Source organism: Acanthopagrus latus, chromosome 21, assembly GCF_904848185.1.
Source record: "Acanthopagrus latus isolate v.2019 chromosome 21, fAcaLat1.1, whole genome shotgun sequence".
Taxonomy (NCBI): Eukaryota; Metazoa; Chordata; class Actinopteri; order Spariformes; family Sparidae; genus Acanthopagrus; species Acanthopagrus latus.
Genome location: NC_051059.1, coordinates 15903541 through 15921860, shown reverse-complemented (window position 1 = coordinate 15921860; position 18320 = coordinate 15903541). Strand labels below are relative to the sequence as shown.

The window sequence follows — 18320 nt, the reverse complement described above, 5'->3', positions numbered from 1 at the left end:
AATGAGGAAAATCATTCCTTTGAGGACAACAATGTGAACATCTTGGCTACAGAAGACAGACGGTTTAAAAGAGAAGTAAAAGAATCTACATCAAACTGGAACGGTCGTCTTTCAACAGAGGAGGTGACCTGCAACATTACTTATCACCCAACTACAATGCTGTACTGAGTTCCCTCCCCAGACAGCTTAACAACCATTCACACCTGGGCTAACCTAGCCCTAGCAACCCACATGAAGGCCGGTTGGATAAACAACCCACAAGTGGCCCTAACGACTCTTAAACTCGGAGCTCACACGTTCCATTAACGACTGTAAGAACACTCCCACACAGAGTCTGAAAGCCTTCAACTCCTCTCCAGTTAGTTAGAACTGAAGAAGCCTCTTGGATTTGTAGGTGAATTTGCTTCCAAAAACCTGAAACAAATCCAGTTGCCTTCGACACAGCACTTAGCTTTACCATGACCTGGATGATTGGGAACCTTCATCAGCAAGTGGGCTCAAGTAGTTTGTGGAGCTTCATTCCTCAAAACAACTGCTACAATGATTTTGACCGTATTTACATAAATCTGTTTCTTGCACATTGCTCAACGTGGAATGGAGAGAACTAAATAAGACCTTGTATGGACTTCATACTTTGATTCATTGTGGACAGCTCCACACAAACCATTACACTAATTTTAACAGGAACCACATCAGGCCTAATCCTAACGTCATCTAACCTCACTTTACACTTTACCCTCTATACCATAACTATGACCGTCTTTTGTGCCCCAATCTGTTTATACTTCTTTATTTTCTGTTTATACTTCTTTATTTTCTGTTTATACTTCTTTATTTTCTGTTTATACTTCTTTATTTTTTTTAAATTATTTTTATTGTTATACAACACAACACAACTGCTGTCACTTGGCAATAAACACAGTTGTGATTCTGTTAAAAAAAAAATCCCCCAATGCAGTTTTGAGGAAGTTATTTTAATGACAGAAGGCACTGTGTTTATAAGGTATTTTTTTCCCCACATGAACAGCTGAACTTTAATGTTGTGAAAAGGGGAAAAACAATGAAAACTTAGAAGGTTGTTCACTAAACAAGTTGCTGCTCAGCAGTTGACTCATGCTAGAATTTTAGGAAGACCAAAAAAAAATCTAATCTAATAACAGGGGCAGGTAAATACACAGATGGTTATTACACATATTAGCTATTATTATGCTCCTGACTTTAGCCCTGCCACTGTCACTTATCATTTACACATTAATAGCTGTGTAAAAGCAGTGGAAGAAATATTACACCAGACAACATATTGCATTCTTCAGCAAGGAGCAATACACTTCTTGTCCACTAGATGCCCCCCTCCTCACTGAGTCAAGCAGGGGCAAGGGGAGAGCTCTATCACTAAATGATATTAATAAGTGATGGGTTTTGAAGTCGGAGGATACTTGCCTGGAGCTGGCTGGAAGGCGTCGTCAAAAAGTTTGTCGGTGGGGTCAGGAATATACCGGAGAACGATGCTTCCGTCTCTGCTCGCCAATCCATTCTGCAACAAAGGACAGAGGTTTTTTTAAGACTCACGGCAGCCTGTGAAAAGTAACGCAGAGAGGAGGGTGATTTTCTTTAAGTGCAGTTTAAGAGATTGATTTTTCTTACCAGCAAGCCATTTCTGCTGTGGCACGTTCCGATGCTGCTGTTAAGGCTCTGCAAAACAGATGACATAAACCTCAGTTAATTTCACATGATGAAACGACTGACTGCAGAGAAGGACACTGTCTTATAGATCCATAACACATTTGAATATGCCTCTGTTATCCATAAAAGAAAATGTTTAATGAAAAAGAGTAACAGGCTGTTTCACATTGTCTGCTGTGCTCACTTTTGGTAAATCTTTCACTTTTTTTTTTTTGTTTTTCACTTTGTCTTTAATCCCGACTTCCCTCTTTTATGTACATTTTTTTTTTCTAAGTGTGTGTTTCTTTCGGTCAGTTTGACTTATTCTAAAGCCTCTCGGGACAACAAGTTCCCTTTCAGTGGTGATCGTCATGTGCTTTTATGTAGCCCGGGGAGCCATGGCTGTCATCTCAGTACAAGCCGATCAGGATCGAAAATAAACGTCCACTGAGCAGATTCATATTCATCCAGGCAGTGTGACAAGCTTTGTTGTGTCTGTCAGACTCTCCAGTCAAAGGACTGCGAAACACTGTTAAAACCATGGAAACCAGGCGAATGAAGAGGAGAGAGTGACAGCTGTGGCAATGCAATTACTTTCAACAAGAAAAGGAAATTAAACACACAGAAGGAGCGGCCATCTGTAAAAAAAAAAAAAAAAATTTACAAAAGACTCGACCCATCACGGTCAGTGCCCCCACGGTGATATTACAAAAGCAGGCTTACGCTGAGCTTTTTGTTGGACAGAGATTTTAAAAAGTTCGCCTGGTTGCCTGCAAAGGTAATCAAACTTTTAAAGCTGATATGAGCTAACCAGGCTGTCAGTGGTCGGCAGTGATCCCAGGTAGACCTACGCACGGCCTTCACTGAACCTGAGGTAGAACAGTTCTGCTCGTTCAGCCCTCATCAATCAAAGGGCACCTGGGAGGAAACGTGGGAGAGGGGATGATGATGAGGATGAGTGGGTAGGGGGTCAGGAAGAGGAGAAATAGTCCCAGTGGTGACTATAAAAGAGAACGAGGGCAACCGAGTCCGGCAGGGTTCAGACCAGGTACGACTGGCCACTTAGAATGAGAACAATTACTTTGACTGTACTTGCTGTGCGATCACATGGGTTCAGCCTAACAGTCTGTTTCTGCTGCTTCAAGTGGAAGCTAATTGCTTTCGACGAGGTAAAAAAAGAAAAAAAGGGGACGTTGATTTCCATTCTGACTCACATGGTAATGATTTATGCAGAGATCCCATTTCCCAAAACGGAGTTAAAAAAGCACAATTAAACGTCTCCCTGCTTGTGAAGTATAGCACCACTGGTGCATGAGGTGCAATTTCTTGATTTTAATCAATTATATGTAGCTTTTTCTGGGAAACTTCACTCTGCCTACGACACAGCTGGTATTCCTCTCTCAGTGTTTGGATAGAGGAGGTCAAATTGAGCGAGCTTGGTGTGTGCGTGTCTGTAGTGAAGGGATCTGTGCCTTATTACGTGCACTGATTCACTTTTTTCTCAGTTGACTCTATTGAGGCTGAAAGTTCACATCAAAAAATGTGATGTCAACATAATGTTTGGCTTATTCTGGCTAAAACAGCTGCTATAATTTTCCAGCAACAACTGTAGAGTAGTCATTTCTAATCTTGTGGTAGTATTGGGTCTTTTGTTCATATAGATGTGAACACAAAGTGCTTTCAGTATATTTTATTTTATTATCAAGTTTGAATAGTTTTGAATAGTTTAGTAGTGAATAGTTTTTTTAATAACATTTGACTTTAAGTTTAACAGGTTATGTCTAGACTAGGTGATTTCATTCATTGTCCAGGAACTGTGTACTGTTACTTTAAGGGAGCACAGCCTATTCACCTCAGTGAAGTTTCTGACCTGGGAGGCTGGACTGTTTGTGGAGTCGAGCAAAGAAAACTGAGCAGATCTGACCTACTTGTGACACATGGAACAAAGTCACTTGTGTCTTTCCAAATTTCCAACCGTCTTTGAGTGGATGATTGTAAAATGACATTAGATGGACTAAATGGCTAGGGCTAGACAGTGGAGTCAGACAGTGGAGTCACATATTTTGCAGCTACAGTTTTCTTTTAATGTTTTTTTCATGGAAATGTCCTTAGTTGAGTTCCCAGCATTCAGAGTAACATTTTGCTTGTGGAAAAGTGGAAATAGCAATACTGCAGTGTAGAAGTACTCTGTTACACGTAAAAGTCCTGCATTAAAAATACTTAAATAAAAGTGCTGAAGTAAAGGCATCATCATAATAAGTACAAAGGAAACTATTCATAATGTAGAATAGCCCATATTAGAATAATGTGTACTATATTTTATTATTCAATTATAGTTATTGATCCATTAATATGTACACTACTTTTATTTTTCAGCTGGTGACGATGGGGCTTAGTTTTTACTTTATATACTACCAGGCAGGTTATAAAGTTGATTCAATTAAGTGCAGTGGATTGCACATGTGAATTGAGGCCTTTGAATATTAATGGCAGCACACTATTAGGCCAGTCAGTGTCATTTGTAATGCTACTGTGGGTGGACAGTCGTACATACTGTGATGTTTACAAGTACTCTGGAATGCCTATCCTGTAGAATTACGACACCTTGTGGTAGTTCTACAGGCAGAAGCCAGTCAAATTAATAAATTATACTGCTGTTCAGTGCATGTTTATTTTGCCCACATACACCCACACACACACGCGCAATGCCATGATATCACACATGTCACCTGAGACGGACAGGAAGATGGACAGACAATGACATAATTCCTTTCACTGTGTTTTTTTGTTTTGTATGAAGCAGCAGCTTACTGTGGAGTGCAGCAGCGGGGTCTGGGAGGAGCTCGGGCTGCTGAAGAAGCCGTGATGTGGCACCAGGTACTCGTCTGCATCCACCGCGTCCTCCATGTCCTCCCCGCTGATCAGGCTGCGGTACAATTTGGCGTCCGAGGGACTCGGCAGGTGCATGCGGTCATCACCCTGCGATGGAAACACAATTCAACTGGTCAGACTTGTGCGTTCAATATATTGATACAATTCGAGTGACGATTTAAGATCTGAGGTGTCATCGCACCTGAATGACCAGATAACGAGGAGGATCCCGAGCCATCTTGGTAAACTCTGCTATGAGTTCTCGGAAACGAGGTCGACTGTCCGCATCGATCATCCAGCCTGTGCCGACACGTCAACAGATTCATTCGAAGATGAGCAGATAGACAAGTAAGCAAGTGAGTAGAACTTTATTTATATAGTTTCTTTCTAAAGTCAGTTAACAAAGTGCTTTACATCAATTTAAAATCTCTGTTTTTATGTTAAGAACTCTTAGGAAAGGTGCTATACTAATCAAGTTCATCATCAAAATCACAGGGTTTCAACCAGCATCCCACCAAGCTTACATTTCACCATGATCATGTAGACATCTATGGTGCAGATTGGTGGCTGAGGCAGACGCTCTCCCTTCTCCAGGACTCCGGCTATTTCGCTGGCCGGTATCCCATCATACGGTTTGGTACCAAATGTCATCAGCTCCCAGACTGTTACGCCTACAGAAGGAGGACAGTTGATGTATATGTCAGTCTGATGATGAGCTGTCATCCGCTTTGTTTTCCTTCCAATAAAAAGCGAAGGAATGAGAGTGACAGGATGTGAGCTTTCCAAATAACACACAGAGTATCAAAATAGAAATGTTGACAAATTGGCTCTGCTCGCAGGAGTGGGAGTTAGCAGGATGCATCTCTGTGTTGGAGGAACTGAAGGAGGGAAAAGGAGGAGAGGAAGCCCGTCACTTCTGCCAGGGTCTGCTGATGCTTTTGCCATATCGAGCGGAAGGCATGATCAAACCCCGGGGAAAGAAGATCTGGAAGCTGGCCCACACAAGACAGCTATGTGTATATATGTGTATATGTGTGTGTGTGTGTGTGTGTGTGTGTGTGTGTGTGTGTGTGTGTGTGTGTGTGTGTGTGTGTGAAAGCATCTGTGCATATATGATATATATATCAGGTTGTGCCAACAGTCTCTTCTGATGTGACATTGTCCATCTGAGACTGCTGCTGGTGCATGTGTGTCTGTGTGTGTCTGTGTGTGTGTGCGGCCAGTGTCCTGAAAGCACAGATGCTTGTCAAAATGTTGACAAGCGTTATCGGATCCAAAAACAACATCCTATCTGAATCTTTAAAATGTCCTCAGTCTGCTGTTACAACACTTTATTCAGCAATGAATAAATCTTCCTTTAGTTAGACTGTTACCAATACTTCGGAGGAGAAGCTCAGCTGTTTTACATATATGAAGTTACACAAAGACCCAAGCAAGTAAGGTTCATCATAGCTCACTGGGTTAGAGGTAGAACTGCAAATAACAATTAATTAATCATCAGAGTATGTTCTTGATTATTTGATTTGTCTATCAAATATCGAGAAAGACGTCCTAAAATTCCTTATTTCATCCAACAAGAAGTGCAAATGTCCAAAGAGATCTCATTTATGAGCTAAAGTAACTAAGCTATGCAGCAAACATTTCAGACACTGGAACCAGCAAATGTTTGACGCTTTGCATGAAACATTGATCGGTTTGCCCATCAGTTTTCTTTCTTTTAGTCGGATTAGTCAGTTGAATAATCTGACTAATCGCTACAGCTCTAGTTAGAGATAGCGCATGTATTTACAACATAAAAAGCACAATACTCACCATAACTCCATACATCACTCTGGTGTGTGTATGTTCTGTTCAGGATAGATTCGAGAGCCATCCATTTTATTGGTACCTGTGGGACACAAATTAATAATATAATGATCTCCAGATACTGCAGTAACATCCATAAAGGGCCTTTTTACCTGCACATTTGCGCTTAACATGATAATAACCCACCACCATAATGTTCCTTTGAACACATCTGGACAATGAGCTTTACTGGACCAGTAACACAGAATACATTTTCCTGCAGTCTACAGAGTTGAGCTGAAAATGCTGAGAAGGGTCAAGCTGCAGACTGCACAAACCGCGGCCCTTATAATGAGGAAGCAAAGCAGTTGCGTCAAATCCCGCCTTCCTCCAAAACACACCTACTTGTACACAGCACTACTGTGGCTGAAGACAATGACTCACTGCCGATCAAAAATAAATGTGAAAATGTTATCAAAGGTAACAACCTGAGAAACTACGGGCTAAATAACTAACCGTAACCTTGTTTACGTGCTTGAAGCACAACAATTTGGGCAGTTACGCAGTCTGTACAGTCCTGAGCTTTTACTTTGAAAGATACAATAACAAAAATGATCCATCTGTATGTTGTGAGGGGAATCAAAGTTTGATTCAGACTACAGAGCGTCAGATTATTGTTTTATTACCTCGTCTGAAATATTTATGAACTTAAAATTAAATCTTTGGTCTCTTCTGTGACAAACCACCGAGCCACATTTGGAACTTCCTTCACGTTTGTGATGGGGCTGCAGCTGGGTAAGTTTGAAAACACTAACCATTTTGTGATTTATGAGAACCGAGTGTTGCAATGTTTTTCAGTGGCTTAACCCCTGTCTGGAAAAATCCAGTCCAGTTTGATTTATAACATGTTTCAGAATCAGAGTAGCGCTAACAACTGAAGGAAATCCCAACAGTAGCAGGTGCCTGTGGTTGTGATCCAGCTTTGTCCAGATGCATGTCAAAGAACTGGATAGTCTGCACATCTGTACCCCTGCTGAGGACAGAAACTGAACATTGTATTGTACCATTAAAACTATCATCAGAATCATCTCTTTTGAAAAATAATAAAACAAAGGTGAACTGATGACTTTATAAGATATCATTATAGATTAAGACTGAAATCAGAACCTTAAAACATATTACTGATTTTTGACCAAGTTCATCTAAAGAAGACAAACATTTGGGAATTCTTGCGTCATGGAAAAATTGCGTACAGAAAGATGTATTGGTCGCCCCGTGAGTGAACACACTGCGAAGACAAATGGCGCTTTCAGCTCCATAAAGAAACACTGATAAGAGAAGGAGCTTCTCTGATGTGCCATTTTTCTTAGAACCCAGTTCACTGGCAGAACTATTTATAATGCATCACTTACATGAGATACAATCTACAAAAACATAAAAATACTCTTTGGTGACAGGGAATAAATTCATTCATCTACAGGAAGTCATCTGTCTGGCAAGCAGCCCATTCGTGACAGGCTATAAATGTACACATGACGTTGTTGACATTTAGGCCTGTTTGCGTGCACAACATCCCATAACTCAAGATGTTTCTGAAAAATCCATGCCAAAGATGTAGACAGCTGCAACCAACCTTTCCACCGTCTGCGTGGTACTCCTTCTCATCTGCGTTGAGGAGTTTGGCCAGACCAAAATCAGTGATCTTGACATGTTGAGGAGTCTTCACCAGGACATTCCTCGCTGCCAAGTCACGGTGTACCAGGTGGCGCTCTTCCAGGTAGTTCATACCCTTTTGTCAAACAAACGATGATGTTATGACTAATCATCTCACTTCTGATATAGATTTCAGAATGTGGTAAAATTGCCTGATGAGACACGATGAAAGATCTGAGTGCTGTGGTCAGCGATTTGTCATCATCAGATGAGTCATATTATTCAATATTTTTCCCAGCATTTAAAGGCAGCACGTACTGTTCCTTCCAGCAATTACATAAACAAAACAGGTTGACTTGCTCTGCAGAACTGCTCAGCTGCTTTCCTTTTGACCCATGCACTGTGTTGTTGTTGTTGTTGTTATTAAAAATCTCTCTTTTGTCTTATCCCTCTTTAATGTGTTACATTTTAATCTGATATTTTCATTGCATTTTATTTATTGCATTGTACAGTTTATGATTTCGTCATGGACAGTGCACATTGAGTCAACGCTGGTTGTCTGAAATGTGCTATTTAAAAGAAACTTGACTTGATTTGACTTGTATCACTGTAACAGTTCACATAGATATAGGCTAAACAATAATGTTATCAGAAGTGAGAGACAGTCAAAATATTAAGACTTTCTCCACACCTTTATAAAAGATACATAAAAATGAACACGATTTTTTTTTTGGAAGAAAAACCTCCAAATGAATATCTTCCTAACTACTTTAGCTCTGATGCAGTGTGCATACTGCAAAGTAACAAGTAACTAAAGTTATCAAATAAATACAGTGGAGTAAAAAATCTCAAAAGGTAAAGTACTGAAGTAAATGTACTTGATTACATTCCATCACTGCTTTGTAAACTATTTGTGATGTCACAACTGGAGCTTGTAGGGACAGAGAACATGTACACTTTAACCAGACAAATGTGAAAACAGCCCATTACTGTCACATGAAAAAAAAGAAAAACAAAAAAAAAAAAAAACACACATTCCCAACTCTATTGTAGGTGTGTAAAACAACATCGGCCCCATTAAACAGACCCTAATATGTAATAGGATGCCTTCCTGTGGCTCCTCTCTTACCTTGGCTATCTGCACACACCAGTTGAGCAGGTACTGGGAGCCGATATTGTCCTTGTTCTCTTTGACGTAGTCCAGCAGGCAGCCGTAGGGCATCAGCTGGGTGACGAGCTGCACTGTGGAGGTCAGGCAGATGCCAAGCAGACGGCACACATGGGGGTGTTCCACGCTGGCCATCACATAAGCCTCCTGTGGTGCACATGGAGACATACGGTAATGCTTTTTTTTGTAATTAAATATTTCATAGTGCTTGGGGGCAGTGAGGTGACAAAACAAACCCCTGATTAAATGAAATTGTCTGCAAAACGCTTATTCTTTTTTATCAGTGAATCAATGTCGAACGAAGCGGCAACATTCATTCTGAAAACTGATAGCAAAGGAACAGAACATTTGGTGCAGATATCCGTGTTGGGTGATACGTTTCTTGGCAGCGGTCATGCCTAGCCAAGCTTATTTTATGTGTCTTAGCCGAGAGTGGAAACTCTCCGTTGTCATAACAGGAAAGCGACTTAAAGAGAAAAAAAAACAAAAACGTGGGGATAATCTGCACTGGCCACCAACAACAGGCTTCCTACAAGTAGAAACATGCAAACAGCACTTCAAACTGAGCCTTATTTAGTAGGTTTCCAGTCACGAGTGCATTACCAGTGTGCAAAATATTTCCTACGTGCCTATTACAGAATCAAAATTGTTCAGCAAATAACCACTTGATTGTTAGGAGCTCTGTAATTATGACAGTCTGATGAGAAAGAGGCTTCAAAGCACTTTTTTTTTTTAAAAAGCATGCCCCGAAGTCATGAAGTTCAGACCACGTCCATGTCCACCACAACTTCCAGATGAACAGTGACTGAGCAGCACGGCTGCAAATTCACAGGATCTGAGATGCACATTCAGCCGTTTCAACGGAGCGTTCTGAGCGGGCTGCTTCCTCAGTGCGGCTTCACGACTGCATTCCTTTCCAGAACACCTCAGCCTTGGATTACACACCGACGCCCACGCACAGCCCTCCTGTGAATTAATCCTATTTCCTACAGCCGCCGAAACAGGGTCGCCGTGTGGGAACATGACACGTTCTCCATTAGGAGGAAAATGAGCGGTCATTAGTTTCCAATAAAGTTGCATGTGCTATAAATTACAGGATACGTCACAACTGACATCTGGGAGGCAATAATGGTCACTCGCTTTTGAGCGGTTTTAATCAAAATATTGTGGTAATTACTCAACCCAAACTGAGTTTTTAACGTTTATATTTCCACTGTCATTTCCCCCCCAGTAGCACACACTCTACTGAAGCAGTCTGGGAAATATCTCTTCTCAGTTATGACTCAGTGTTACAGTAACATTAAGAAATTGTCCACATAAATCAGGAAACCTACGTCCAAGATCTCTTTATTTGCTTTTGGTGATGTGGCCTCTCTCAAAACCTTGATGGCCACTGGGATCTTCACATCCTCTCCCTCTGGAACCCACAGGCCCTGTAGGGACACGAGTTTGTTATTTTACATTATGCAGCCACATATGATTCATCAAGTTTACGCAAGTGCAGACACACAGATGTGAGCATATAGAGTACAGTCACCGACATCGACATGAATTCAATTTAATGCAAATGAGGAGTGAGCAAACGCGATGTTCTGCTTCCTATAGACGATGAATTGGTAGCATGCTTAAGACCTAACTCCAACCCTAAAGGAACACTTGCCATGAAAATTCTGTCAATATCTACTCACTCCCATGCCAATAGAAACTCATGTGGGGTTTCATAGCCCATAAAAGCTTTCTAGAGATTCATAGAAAGGTAGTAAATGGGGATTTGTTTTAAACTGAAAAAAAATGCAAACATAAACTGGCTCCATACAGCTTGGCGTGCGTGAACCAAGTTTCTGGAAGCCTCGAGATGCCAAATTGATTTGAAATACTGTTATTTACACCCTTCACTGTAGCTGCTGAGCTAAAAGTGTTAACGTGCACCCTGTCTGAAGAAGGTTCACAAGCTCGACCACGAATCGAGGGTGTAAATATTGACTTTTTAAATCAATTTCGGGCCTCGGGACTTCTGGAGAGTTGGACTGCCCCAGACGAGCCAGATCGAGCCATTTTATGTTATCTCTCTGTTCTTTTTTTACATTTCAAAAATAGTTATCTAGGAGAACGCTGCTGTTTTGCTGTGAAGCTCCACAAATGTTTGTGGGCAGCAAAACTCAACCTGACTTTCCACTTTGGCATGGAGGTGAGTAGATAACGAGTGGATTTTGGTTGAAAGGTTCCTTTAAACCTCAAATAGCCTTTTGAAAAAACATGCTTACTTTCCAAAAAACTCTCAAGGTCTTCGACTAAAATTGGTCCTTGCGAAGACAGAATTGAAGAGCACGCACGAACACTCTTTGTGTACTGAGAACATTGTGCTGACTTACATTCGCTCTCTCAGGGTTTACTCTAACCTTGACCTACAATCAACCCTAAAATGGTGGTTAACTTTTTAGAGACCTGTTTTTTCGTGCCTATATGGAGGATAAAGTCCTCACAATGTCACTGTGTAAACACATTTACACACACACACACACAGCACTGAAAGCAAGCAGAGTCACTCGTGCATGACCTGGCAAGTTAAAAATGTGCCTTTTAATTGAAAAATTGACAACAGATGTAGATGAGCGAAAACACTGGCGGGTGTTAGTTATGTAAACTTGGCACGTTCAGCACTCCGGAGCTCCAGCTTTAATAGAGCACAGTGCTGAAGCGCAATTCTGACAACAAGGTGTTTGGAGACATAGACCTGGAACGTGTTATTACCTTATAAACTGTACCAAAAGCTCCAGATCCAAGCACTTTGATTTTCTTGAATTCAGGTTCTTTCAGGATCCGCAGCAGAGCCTGGTTTGGCGCCTCCCCACTGGGAGTCAAAGGTTCAACCAACTGGAAAAGATAGATTGAATATCTTACACACTGTCTCGCACACAGCACAGCTTGTGTCTCTGTAAATTAACCCAGACGTCTCAGAAATAACCCACTCTCCGCATAATGATGTCTTGACGTCTTCGTGTGAACGCGGTGACTCAGTTTCCTCATCTTACCTCTCTCTCCTGGAGGAGTCTGCGCATTGTTCTCTTCCTCTTGATGTGGCGCCGGCGTAGCAGCACAAAGACAGACAGGCCCGCAATAAGAACGGCCAGCAGTCCGCCGACCACGCCAGCCGCAATCATGGAAAGACCAGAGGTTCTGAAAGACAGGTGGAGGCCGATTTAAGAACGCAGACAGAACACAAAGCGCGTGTACAAATTCAATAAACAAGAATAGATGAGATCAGAAAGCCAAAATTGGTGTGTTTTATTTTCAGTTATCAGTGTTATTATATTTACTCACCTTATAGTCTGGCAGCCTTCAAGACCGGGCGCATTGCACCTGTAAAACAATCAATACAAAGAATGTGATGCATCATTCTGATTGCAAAAATCTAATTCACAGAGTCATCATATAGTCATATATTCTATTGTTTACTTATCATGCTGAACAATCAGGGAAATGTTGTGTGATCAATCAATGGTTGACACCCAAGCTCTCTGTGATTTGTGACAAAAGACTCAACTTCAAGGCCTGGCTGAAAATTAATAAATATTTAATTTACACTTCCTCCTTTAAACCTTGGTTTTGTTTTTTCCCTGAACCTGGATCAAAATTAATTCCATGGCACCAAAACTTTACACTTAAAATCTAATCCAGTGTTGACTCTAAACTTACATTTTAGGAGGTTTGACATTTAAAATGTTTTGCCTTGAGCCACAATAGTCAAGTTCCTCAATTAAAGCCCGGGAACACACTGGATGCTGCTGAATTTCTGTCATCATACAGGTTTAAAAAAGGAAATAATTATGGAGATAAACCGGAAGATTGGACCAACTGTCAGACATGGCAGACAAAACAACTAATCACTTAATGTAGAAAATAAATGACAGATTAATCACTGATAAAAATAATCGACACCTGCAGTCCCCCAACATTAAGTCAACGTTAAGTCTGCTTTAATTTCTATGATCTACAAAATATGGTAAGCTTAACTAATGTGAAAAATATGAATTATTTAGTAAATGCAAAATGACCGGCACTTGTCTTTGACTGCTCAGCCCACCTTATCCCTCCATAACTGTCCAATTTCTTCATTAATCTCTGCAAATATTGCCTCATCCTGCGAGCAGACCTCTCTCTCCTGTCTGCGCCAACGTAACCACAGCTGACCCTTCTGGGCTTGGATCGGGTTTCTGCATCAACATTACGACAGACAAGTGTTTGCAACACAGGGAGTAAGTAGTGTCAGCTCTCGGGCTGGCTGAACAATGCTCTTACCCTTGAGTGCAGTTCTTGTGGCATAGCTGGCACACTTTCATCTCGTCTGCGTATTTCCACACCAGCGCGTCGTCCTCGCCTGGCACGCCTTGGGGACAGCGAGACACGCAGAACAGTCCATCCTGGAAGTTGGCACACTTCGTACAGTTTCCAGAACCCTGGAGGTTGAAAAAAAAAAAAAAGAATAGAACAGACTTATGTTTATAGCTCTCTTGAGAGGTGTAGTAAATATTATGTAAACCGCAGTGTCTCATAGTAATAATTTCTCGAAGCATGCTGCACCTTTCTCCCTCATAAAGACGCAAATGTTTAACACTGAAAATCGTAATAGACACGTTAGTTGCTTCGGTCGGTACAGATCTGTTCTTTGAGACATTTTGTGCAAACAAGTGCTGCAACTTAAAAGGAGCTGTATATAAAGAAGGCTGACACGCTTTTACGCTCCTGTCTCTTTAGGTCTGCAGGAGAGAGGCGCTTTTGTTCATTGACCCTTTAAGGATCTTTTACGTGCACAAGAGCCTATATAAAATACTGAAGGAAATGTATATTGTTAAGAATTTGCCATTTGTTTTTGGGTTTTTTTTGATATGTAGGGTTTTTAACATTCATGATCCTTTATATAATCACTTTGGTGATTATAACTTAGTTAGCCCGTCAGCTAGCTTAGCTGGCTTCCTAAAATGCTCTGCATATATATATATATACACACTATACACAAATCCCTTATGTAGCATTGAGGTCAGAGCTTTACTGCATGCTTTCTTAAGATGAAGTGCGGCAAGCACTTTCAGTTTAGGCAGCTATTCCAGGCACCAAGTGTAAGAAAGAGCGACCTAACGTTAGCGTGTCACTAGCTAGCATCTAACCATCTAAAGGATCAAGTATTTCACCACTGGAATGGGACATGCAGTTCATAAGGCGGATTTCCGTCACACTACATTGTGAAAGTGTAAAAGTCTTACATGCTGCACCTTTAATATTTTCTCTCAAGTCTCTTCTGTGTCTATTTTTAATAAAGATACTTCACATTATCCTGACTTACTTTCAACAACCTCAGAAATGGGTGTAAGAAAGTACACAGTTCAGCAGCTGGATTGCACAGCCACACCTCTCATACAGAAGACAACATGTCTTGTGGCTACCGTTGCATCACGTTCCATTAAAGCTGCTGCTGATGGAGAAATTGGTACTGCTGAAACTTGCAAAACATATTTCATGCTGCGTAACCTTCCATTCATGGTGCTCTTTGATTCTTAGTGAGTTTTTGGGTGGATGTTTGCGATAACAGTTTAGTGGTTGTGGCACACGTACGGGCGCACTACAGGTTGCAGTCACATTCATGCGCTGACACTCGGGGTGGCACTCCATGCAGGTTTTGTTCATGACGGCCTCCCGTGGCTCTCTGCAAAAGCAAAAAAACAAAGCTGACAAAAACTCTCACCACTGCTGCGCCACATTTCAAACAGTTACACGTGAAGTGCGACTCTTGATCCCTGTTTCGAGGGCACAAGTTAAATTGTAAGCGTGTCGTGATTCAATGTTTGACAGAGATCTGCGAAGATAAACAGATGTGAGTGAATGTGCCATTTCAGCTGCGATGTTTGTCTTGTATCTACTGAGGGTTTAACTTCAAAATGCCTCGGATTGCATTTGGTATCAGATTTGCTTCGATAACAAATCCTCAAACTCATCTGAAGCGATAGTCTGGAAATGTTTGTTGGCCGTACAACACGCAGATCTGATGTTCAGGCTGTTTGTTTGTATAAAAATAAGGAACGCTGCATTTCTCAGCTTTAGAGAGGCACTTGCAACCCCCGATTCCTCCCTCACCCCTCCAGGATGTTGCAGGAGTCAACACAGCTCCCATCACGGCTGAAGTCACGGCACGCGAAACACATGTCCGGGCCGGGGCCCCAGCAGCCCTCTGCGGTGCACTTCCTGTCACAAGTGTTGTTCCTCAAAGCTGAAAACAAACACACAATCTCAAAAAGAGATCTTTCCCACATAACCACCCAATTTCGGAAATAGGCTTCATTTATTTAATCTGGCTTGTGCATTATGGAATCAGAGTTTAAAAAACTAAACAACAAAAGGATCAAACTCCAATTTACCACATGTGGCAGAATCAGCATTTTCCTCTAAGGTGACACTCTGGCTCGCTGATTTGAAGAGCCTCATCCAGTGCTTTTTGTCAGTGTAGCACAGGTTCTGGTTCTTCACGATGATCACGTCTCCATCACTGATTTCTTTGAGGGAGCGAAGGCCCAGCGAGGTGATACTAAGCTGAGCCATAGCCACACTGCGACTGCCACTACAAAAAGGAAAAAGGTGGAGACGAGAAGAGAAGAAGAACCTTTTTTAAAAAAGAAAAGATTTTACGACAGCCTTGAGTAATACGCAACTCCTGAACAACAAATTTATTTCCTGTTATCCAGTGGTTGTAAACCTGCGCACGGGAGGGGGGGGGGTCTTTACAAGGAACATACCGCTTAGTTCGTCCTCGAATGATCTCCAGATTCTCGAAGGGACTGAGTGAGCTCATGCTCTCTGGCCACGTTTGAATCCACAAATATCCTGAATGAACAAATGATTTGGTAAATTGTGAAACTCCTTAGTGTGTATTAAGTGTGTCATGCGTTAGTCAGGTTTTGACGCAGTCTTACCAGTAATTTCTTTAACTGTCTTAAACACCTCAAGCTGGGAAGGCTGCATCTTTGGTGTTTTGGTATATGCATCCCTACAAATAACAAGAAAACACATGTTATTTCATATTTTTTAAAGGTACCCAGGGATCTATTGAAGTGGATATGTTTGATATAAAGAGGCATGTGCTGCTGTTATGCTGTTAATCTCATCATTTTACCCGTGAATCGACGTGTGGATGATGGCGATGTTACCACTGATTGTTGTGCAGTTTTTAAAGGAGTCAATGTTGGTGGCATTGATAGACAGAGTGTGCATCAGGTCTCCCGTGCCAAGTCCATTACACACTATAAACAAATAAGGAAGCAAACATCAGTAAGGAAACTATTTCAAACGTATAAATGTTCCAACTATATTGGTACTTAAGGCATTCACTTTGACATTTCGGGTGCATTGAGGGGATAGATTATCTTAAATGTTTACAACAATGTTGCAACCCTCAGAAGTCTGAACCGTTATTCAATTTGGATGCCTGTCAATAGTCCCATATCCCCTTTATCCTGTAGTTACTTTAACTACAGAGGAAAAAAAGGAAACACCAGACAACATACCAGAGCATGAAGAAGGAAGTCAACAAACTAGCTAGTTAGCTGCCCAAGACCTGTAAAACACATTTTAATGTGTAAAAATGGTCGGACTTACCCTTTAAGCAGATTTATTTATAAAAGTGTGTAATCTTTTCTAATTTCGCACAAAACATTGCTGTTAGAAAAAGTTAGAAGTTAGAAAAAGTTAGACTACTTCTAATTACTATGTAATTTGTTTAATACATACTAAAATTAACTGTAAATCTGACTAGTTGTGGTTTCACAGGGTGTTATGTGCTCAGCCAACAGGCTGCTGGCTTGTGTCATTTAACATTTAATGGCCAGATGTTAGAGCCGTGTCCATCTTCTCATCTAAATCTCGGCAAGGAAGTCCATTTCCCGTATTTTTGTTCCAACTGGTGCCAACTTTGTTGTGTAAATAGGTCAGAGAAGTTGCACAGTGATAGCTTAAGCCCGAACCTTTCGGGCACAATCCGTCACACTTGGCGCACTTCCTGATTCCTCCCTCGTCCACCTCGTATGTGTTCCCGCTGCACGTCCGCACACACGCTCCGTGATCAGTCACCACATAGTTATCTGGAATGATTTGAAAACACACGCTTAATGATTAATTCAACCGTAACCATGCAATATTCAACAATTACAGTTCCAATATTACAAAACATCAAAACCAAATGTGCCTTTAAAATATTTATAACTTGCATGAGTCTGTACATGATAATGCTATAGGCCGCACAGCATAGACTGAGCAGAACTGGGACAAATAGGTAGAAGTTAAACAGAGAAAGAACGGTGTTGCATTAACACAACCTGAAACTCAATCATTTTCTTTTTGTGTTCATGCAGTTTATAATTAAACTGAGACTAACCGAATGTCTAACAACCCTGAAGGACAACCTGGACACGTGTTCAGCATAGCACAATGTGAAAAAGCTCATAAACATGCACGATGAGTTTCACATTGTCCAGTGAAGCCTGGTGGTCTTATTTTATCGGCAGGCTACAACTGTGCATTGCTTTATGTTAACTCGTGAATAAATCAGTGTTTAGCAAGATGAAAAGTTTAACATACTTGGCTGAACATACAACAACAAAAAAAAAAAATGAAGAAGCAGCATGTTTGTTTGTAGCCGTTCTTACGCGGGCAGCTCTTGACACAGGTGGCCCCGAAGTTGTACTTCCCGTGCGGGTTGGGTACGAGCTGGTGCAAGTTGGGATCGTAGCGCATGAGGCCGGGGCAGGAGTCCTTACACACCCCGTCGTCCTGGAAGTCCCGGCAGGCCTGCAGGACAAACAACAGTCATCTCGTACACTGGGACCATAACAGAGCCTCACACTAATGATAACACTGCATTCCTCTATCACAGCCTTGGCTAAATCCTCAGAGCTGCACGGAGAGGGAGAGCAGATACTCGAGGCCGCTGCCAAATGAAAGATTTAATCAGCACTTATATGTCTCATTGGTACTGGAACCAATAACAGTAGTCCCGATCATAAAAACAGATGTTGCTGAGTGAAGCCTTTGTTTTGTCGGAGGCTTATTGTCCAGATTTAAGGCAGAAGTATGAAACATTCAGTGTTTTGTTGTTCGAGCTCGTCTCCTGCCCAGTTCCCTTCGTCATGTCATTACT

The 18320-nt window shown here is 41.4% G+C and overlaps 1 protein-coding gene across 3 annotated transcripts in view; it reads right to left on the bottom strand.

The window, feature by feature from the left end:
• Positions 1 to 18320, bottom strand: part of egfra (epidermal growth factor receptor a (erythroblastic leukemia viral (v-erb-b) oncogene homolog, avian)) — a 46217-nt gene that overhangs the window by 3160 nt on the left and 24737 nt on the right. For all 3 annotated transcript variants that reach the window (XM_037083134.1, XM_037083136.1, XM_037083135.1), the window contains exons 7-27: positions 17830 to 17971; positions 17149 to 17265; positions 16302 to 16428; positions 16102 to 16175; positions 15925 to 16012; positions 15550 to 15749; positions 15269 to 15401; positions 14750 to 14840; positions 13439 to 13596; positions 12461 to 12499; positions 12172 to 12316; positions 11891 to 12013; positions 10474 to 10572; positions 9101 to 9286; positions 7952 to 8107; positions 6346 to 6421; positions 5058 to 5204; positions 4736 to 4833; positions 4474 to 4641; positions 1645 to 1692; positions 1441 to 1534 (exon numbers count right to left, since the gene is read on the bottom strand). In XM_037083134.1, coding sequence (XP_036939029.1) covers positions 1441 to 1534; positions 1645 to 1692; positions 4474 to 4641; positions 4736 to 4833; positions 5058 to 5204; positions 6346 to 6421; positions 7952 to 8107; positions 9101 to 9286; positions 10474 to 10572; positions 11891 to 12013; positions 12172 to 12316; positions 12461 to 12499; positions 13439 to 13596; positions 14750 to 14840; positions 15269 to 15401; positions 15550 to 15749; positions 15925 to 16012; positions 16102 to 16175; positions 16302 to 16428; positions 17149 to 17265; positions 17830 to 17971 — 2509 coding nt within the window. The remainder of the gene's footprint in view (positions 1 to 1440; positions 1535 to 1644; positions 1693 to 4473; positions 4642 to 4735; positions 4834 to 5057; positions 5205 to 6345; positions 6422 to 7951; positions 8108 to 9100; positions 9287 to 10473; positions 10573 to 11890; positions 12014 to 12171; positions 12317 to 12460; positions 12500 to 13438; positions 13597 to 14749; positions 14841 to 15268; positions 15402 to 15549; positions 15750 to 15924; positions 16013 to 16101; positions 16176 to 16301; positions 16429 to 17148; positions 17266 to 17829; positions 17972 to 18320) is intronic.